The sequence below is a fragment of the Onychostoma macrolepis genome, chromosome 21 (assembly GCF_012432095.1).
Source record: "Onychostoma macrolepis isolate SWU-2019 chromosome 21, ASM1243209v1, whole genome shotgun sequence".
In the NCBI taxonomy this organism is placed as follows: Eukaryota; Metazoa; Chordata; class Actinopteri; order Cypriniformes; family Cyprinidae; genus Onychostoma; species Onychostoma macrolepis.
This window is the reverse complement of record NC_081175.1, coordinates 23,315,378-23,322,439: the sequence shown is the minus strand read 5'-3', so window position 1 is coordinate 23,322,439 and position 7,062 is coordinate 23,315,378. Positions and strand designations below refer to the sequence as shown.

The 7,062-nt window shown below is 35.6% G+C and overlaps 1 protein-coding gene across 1 annotated transcript; it reads left to right on the top strand.

Annotated features, from left to right (window-relative positions):
* The first annotated feature begins 520 nt into the window (after positions 1-520).
* On the top strand, positions 521-2,053 carry LOC131529019 (C-C chemokine receptor type 8-like). Its single transcript, XM_058758520.1, has 2 exons — positions 521-557; positions 1,038-2,053. The coding sequence occupies exon 2, from the start codon at positions 1,085-1,087 to the stop codon at positions 1,925-1,927; it is 843 nt and encodes a 280-aa protein (XP_058614503.1). The 5' UTR covers positions 521-557; positions 1,038-1,084; the 3' UTR covers positions 1,928-2,053.
* The last annotated feature ends 5,009 nt before the right edge of the window (positions 2,054-7,062 follow it).

The window sequence follows — 7,062 nt, the reverse complement described above, 5'->3', positions numbered from 1 at the left end:
CTAGGCCTATATGACAACAATCATTTTTGCCAACCTAGTATTGAAGTTAAGTGTCAGTTGATAAATGTTATTCAAATGTTTCTTGGTGAACATTTTCAATCTGACATCAAAATAAGACAGTGATGTCAGATGAAATTAAATGACATAAAATATGAAACATGTTTATAGAGCATAATATTTTATTCTTCTCCAAAGAGATGTGTTATTCATTAGAAAATCACTTTTCTTGCTCTTCCCTGCTTTATACTGTGCATTATCTCACATTATGGTTGTCAAAAAGGTCTTTTACTGCATAGTAAATAAAGTGTTGTAAATGTTCAACACATCAGTGTCAACATGAAAATGTTATTTTGTTTTTGTTCCAATATTTTCTCAGATATTTTCAAGTTCATTTTTTTTTTTTTTTTTACTTTTAATATTTGCATATTTTATGTTTTATGTGACATATATGAGATGAAATTGTGCACTTATATTCTTGTGACAGCTGTGAAGTCAGTCCACAAAACACAGCACAGAGATTTATATACATCCAGAGAGACTGGACACTCACTCTTTAGGTGATAAATATTTTGATTTTGTTGTTTTCACTTCAGTAACATGCTATACTTTTGCTGATATTATGATGTACTGTATAAGATTCATGAGCATGCAGTATGGTTTAGTTATTAAATAAAAGAGGTTTGAAATCTATTTGTTTTAAGTAATAGATTTTAAAATTAATTTGCAAGACATTTAAGGAAAATATAATAGAAGGGATTTGATTATCTATGTAAGCATATATGAAAGTTGGAAAAATATAGTTAGTACATGTTCTGAAGTCATTTGTTGGATTGTGGTTCTCTTATGCTATTTGGTTGTCTGGATGTTATGTAGCGCTTGATGACTCACAGTAGTCTATTAAAGTGACTTTCAATGAAATTCCCTGTAAATGTGAAACATATAATTCTGGATTGATTCTATTTTTAATTTTGTGGGATTACATACTATATGAAAACACCTGAATCATCTTTTTTTTTTCCCTTTGGTTTAATGGACAGACGAAGAATCTGTGTCTTCAGCATCAGTTTCCTTTTTGGTTGAGAGGATGAGCAACTCTACGGTGAACTTCACCACATCTGAAGCATCTACAAATTCCACAACTCATTCCTTTGGGCTAATGGAGAGTCTGGAAATGTGTGCCTTCTGCATCAGTTTCCTGTTTGGTCTTCCTATACACTCCAAAATTACATGGCTCATCATTACTGGAACTGCAAATGGAGTTGCATTAGAGTTCTTTAACCTCAGTCTGTCAATTTGTGAGATTTGTAATAGCCTCAATGCGATGTTTGGCATACTGGCACGTTTCTTTTCAAGTTTCATAATAGTAACACATATTTTACAAGGACTAGGAATCACTGGTCGTCCTCTGTTTCATTGTCTGATCTGTGTTGAGCGTTACCTGGCAGTGGTTCATCCTGTAACCTTTCTGAAGTATAAACCTCTCAGATATAGAGTGATCTGCTGCACTGCTGTCTGGATAATTATTCTTGGATCCTGTTTATTCTGTACCTTTATTTTAATCTCATTTAGCATGGTGCCATATGTATGGTTCATCTCAATACAGTGCCTTCTCTTCTTCTTCACTCAGTTGTTTTGTCTAGTGGCTGTTCTCAGAGCTCTGAAACAATCAGCACCAGGAGAGAGAAGGAGAGAGGAGGAAAACCACATGATGAAAAGAGCATTTTATCTTATTCTGATAACAACAGTGATTATGGTTATCCAATATGGCCCATCTACTGTCACAGGATTCTATGTCATTCTAACCCAAAATAATTTTCTTGACATTTGGTGTCCTGCTTTTCTTTGTTATGTACTGGCTGGTTTTGTGCAACCCATTCTTTATTTACAACGGCCTCGAAAACTCTTCTGCCTCTGTTCATCATCATAAAACAGGAAATTACAGTATTTTACTTATATTTCTGGATTACTGTATCAGTTGATTAGTTTTGACCTTATTTGAATATCACCAAAAGTACAAGATATTAAACATGTAAATGTAATTTAGTACAAAATTGTACCCTGCCTCTTTAAGAACTGTGCGGTCAAAGTTGTATCACTAACAAATTAGAACAAGACAAGCTAGAAGAAAGACCAGTCTAACAAAAATCATTTGTGGAGTATTTTATGAAGAAAAAAAAATGTTTTAAGATAGAAAATATTGAACATTTTGAGATGAAATTGTTAATTTGATTTAGTAACTTTAACGGATATCGTATTTGATTCTGCAAATGCACTCAAGATATTGAGCTTTGTGGTGGAATTTGTACATCTCCGCCCTGGATTAAATATGGAGCTACTGATCAATCAAAGTATCAAGTGAAGGTTGGATGCTGCAGTTCATCTCTTGTATTTTTAAGAAATGACTATTATTTAAATGTGACATTGGACTCTGCTTTGCTGAGTCTGTGTGATGGCAGTCATTATTATTATTATTATTTAACTGTTCTGACATTTCCCTCTAAATCAGAGTTTACCTTGGTATAGTGGTCATTCATTTCTTCAGCGAGTTTGTCAGATATGGTTGTTACACTTGTTTGTGGTTTATTTGCTTTGAATATTTGCTTCTTGCTGTACCCAGTTTCACCATGTTCCAGATTGAAGGTTGGGCTCTGATCACCTTGTTGAGGTTTATTTTGCAATCGGCTCATCAAAGTTACGATCTGATCCTGGTTGTATCTCTCTATTTGTGCTACTGGATCTTAGCACTGCATTTGACTCTATCAACCAAAACATTATCTTGAATAGACAAAAAATTATGTTGGCACTGGTGGAATTGCATTGGCATGGTACAAATCATACTTGTATGACCGTCATCAATTAGTAGCAGTGAATGAAGAGGTATCATATCAATCACAAGTGCAGTACGGAGTACCACAAGGCTCAGTACTAGGACTGTTGCTTTTCACACTTTATCCTTGGGAGATATCATCAGGAAACATGATGCTAGCTTTTACTGTTATGCTGATATTTGGCTCTATATTTCTTCGCAATCAGATGAAACATACAAATTCGCAAAACTAACAGAACGCATAGTTGATATAAAAAACTGGATGACTAGTAATTTCCTACTGATAAATTCTGAAAAAAACTGTAACCTTTCTGAAATACAAACCTCTCAGATATAGAGTGATCTGCTGCATTGTGGGCTGGATAATTATTCTTGGATCCTGTTTGTGTTGCATGTTTACTGCAGATGTTAGATTTAATATCAAGATATTCCTCTACTTGATTCAACTCCTTCTCTTCTTCTTCATCCAGTTGTTTTGTCTTGTGGCTGTTCTCAGAGCTCTGAAGCAGTCAGGACCAGGAGAGAGAGGGAGAGAGAGGAGAGGAAAACCACATAAAGAGAAGAGCGTTTCATTCTAGTAACTGTTGTCACTACGACTATTACATTTTTGCCATTATTGTCTCAGGATTCTCATTCATTCATAAGAAACAGTTTATGGCAAACATTTTTTCTTTTGGTTTGTTTTGTTCTGGATGGTTTTGTTCAGTCTGTTCTTTATCTGCTGGAAAGCTCTCCTGCTTTCGTTGTCCTTAAAACATTAAATGTTTTAATTTTGCCAAGAGATTCTCCACCTCGGTTATTTTTTATGCATAAAATCCTTGACTGTTTCTTGCTACTTTTAGATTTGCTCTATTCTGTGTGTATATTTCATTGGACTTAATGTCACGGTTCATAGATGCATCGACCCCTTCTGGTCATTCTGTGTACTTTCGTTGCGTCTCTGCGTTTGGTCTTGTTTTTGTCAGATTGTTGTTTCATGTCTGTTCTCTGTGCAGTACCTGTGGCTTGCTCTGTTCCTGGTTCCTGCTCTCTGGTGGATTTTCTGCCTGCTGTTTTTGGATACTTGGACTGGTTTCCACCCGTTGTCTCTCGTTTGGATTTATGGATCTTTGCCCACTGCAGCCTAGCGTTACCAAGGAAGCCTGTGATCGCTGCATCCACGAATATCTGTTTTCTGTGACTTTGCTTGTCTCATTCACGCATAATAAAGAATCATCTAAGCTCGCATTTGAATCCATCTTGTTATTCCTGACACTTAAAGAGAATATTGCAAGTTAGAGCCCCCAGTGAGTCGATGCATAGAAAAATAACGTAGGAACTAGTTTTAAAATATTTAAATACGCTACTGAGGCTTCACTTGGTTCTTGCTTCGGCATCCCATGTTGAACTCCATCATATCGCCATGATAATGCTGGTGAATGCTACATACCACCGCTTTTCTTGAAGCAGATGCAAAAGTGAAGTCACGTCTCTTCACCTACACACCCAGGCACGGAAGATGGCACCATCCTTTTTCTTGCCAGGAAACCTGTGGACTCAATGTCCTGACAGGCTGAAGTTTGTGCAACCTCCACAATGATATTGTCATGATCCAGTCCAGGATCATTCACCTATCAACTACTAGATGTCACCCTTTCATCATTTGGACACGAGTATTACACAGACTGTTGCATTACACGGACTACATTTCCCATCAGTCACTGCATTACACGATCACCTGATCTCACAGTCACAGCTGCTTCCCATCAGCAATCACACCTGCACCTCATTTACAGATTTGCATATAAGCCACACCTTTAGTCCAGGGCAAAGTCTTGTTTAGCCCAGTCTGACATTTCCAAGCGGTTTCCTTGTGTTTGTCCCTGCCGTGTATTATCTTGGACTGTTTGTACTCCTTGTGATTCCCTGCCGACTGCTCCTTTGACCATTGCTCTTGTTTCTCGATTTTGTTTATTCTGATTGCTGCCTGCCCCAACCTCTGCCTGGAATACATCTATGTCTCTGCATTATCTGTGTTATCCTGAAGCTGGTGATTGATCATTTTTTTGGTGTCTGACATTGAACTAATAAAGAACTGCAAATGGACTCCTTTGACTCCTTGTTACAAATATACCATGACGATGATAAATTCAAATACAAAAACTCCCGAAAACACACTGACTCACGACTGCTCCTACTGAATACCACCCCGCCGTGTGCGCGGCAAATGGCTCCCTCTCGTGATGTGAAATTACGTGATGTCAAAAAAAGTGTTTTTTGAACACTGTCGAAGAAACGGTCACTTTTTCTACTTGAATTTGTGCCCTAATGTCACGCAGGTCTATGCAGAAACCAAAGGATAAAGATAGCTCTGAAGACAACAAGACGCTGTGCAGTGCCAAGTTGTGGAAACACAGTTTTTGCATTTCCTTCCTTCTGATCCCAACGTTAGGAAAGAGTGGATGAACTTTATTTTGAATGAAGTTCCAGACCGCGTCAGTAAGAAGTTGGTACTTTGTTCACTTCATTTTACAGCAGATACATTTACAAACAATGCACGATTCAACACATGATTTTAAGAAATGGATCTGTAATTCATTCATTTTAATATAGATTTGATTCATTTTTATATAGAATTCATTTTATTTTTTACTCTACATATGTACTACAGGCATTCAATTAAAACAGACACAATAATTACAAAGTATAAAATTCTTTATTTAAAACATTGCATGTATAACACTTAAAAATACAGTCTTCCAATGCTGGAACAGTGCAACTTCACCATTTCTCCTGTCTTAGGATGTTTTACAGTGCATTATGTTGTGTCCTCTGGATTCATCCTTACAACAAATCTTTACAAACAGCTAAAGAATACATAGCCATCTGCAAAACCCAGGTGCTGCCCCAAAACGTGGCCACCACCTTTGCTCACCCTCCACTTTGTTAGTGGCAGAAATGTCTTCCCTGAAAAACAATAAGTAGAAATGACACACTTTTAAAAGGCAAACTCCATATAATACACAAACCTCTCAAAACAATAGTTGTTCTCTTACCATGAATTATCAGTCTCAGGGTGGCTGGCCTGCTCATGTCTTTCTTGATACTTCATTGCAGTTGCCTTTAAAATACAAATACAAAAAAAAAATGCAGTAAATCTTAACTTCCATTAAAAACTATAACAAACTAATTCTAAAACTAGAAAAGGCAGCTAGCCATAAAACTAGTTTAACCTAGCTAACATAGGATTTTATTTTCTCAGGCTACTGGCCAACATTAACTACTAACACCTGAACTAAATTTCACATTAGTTAACCTAATGTTAATATAAGATAAGCGTTGCTCGTTAAAAAAATAATTTTAATTTGGTAACTTAATTCAATAAGCTGACAAAAGTCGTTTGAAATGACAGCGCAGTTAGCGTAGTAAAGTTTGAAAAAACACATGAAAAGACGAACATTTTCTCATTCTAAAAACTGTGACCATGATTATTACTTATGTCCCTTTTATTATCTCAGGATTCTCTTTCATTCTTTCGCAACAGTTTATGGTGAACATTGTTTCCTTTGGTTTGTTTTGTTTTATTCTGGCTGGTTTTGTTCAGCCTGTTCTTTATCTACACCAAACTGGAAAGCTCCCCTGCTTTTGTTGTCCTTAAAATATTATTATTAATCTTTTTTTTTTAATTTTGACAAATTGAAAAATGTTTTCCCTCAAAAAAAAAAAAAACATTTTGTAAGTTTGCTATTATTTAGTGTTCTGTTTGTTCAGACAGAGTGTCCACCTCAGTTATTTATGCATAAAATACTTGACTGTGTTAAGCTACGTTCTGTGTTTATTTCATTGGTCTTAAAAAATCCCATCACACAGGAACATATTAAGGAACTTTTCTTTTTGTTGGTTTATTTGTTATGTTCTAGCTGGTTTTGTTCAGCCTGTTCTTTATCTGCACCGGACTAGTAAACTCTCATGTTTTTTGCTCTCCATAAAGCATTCAATTGTTCAGTCTTACCAAGTAAATTTGAACCTTTTTAATACATTAGGCATAATAATAATAATAAATAAATTAGCTTTCAAATTAATTTTCTTTTTCTTCCATGACATCAAAACATGGTAATGATATTCATGATTAACTCTATTTGTTTTATATAGGCTAGTTGTTATTGTTTTGTTTTTTTGTTTTTTCAGTAAAGCAACTATACCTTTTTCCATTTAAACTGATGTGTCTTACCATATTATTTTAATCTATTATCTTA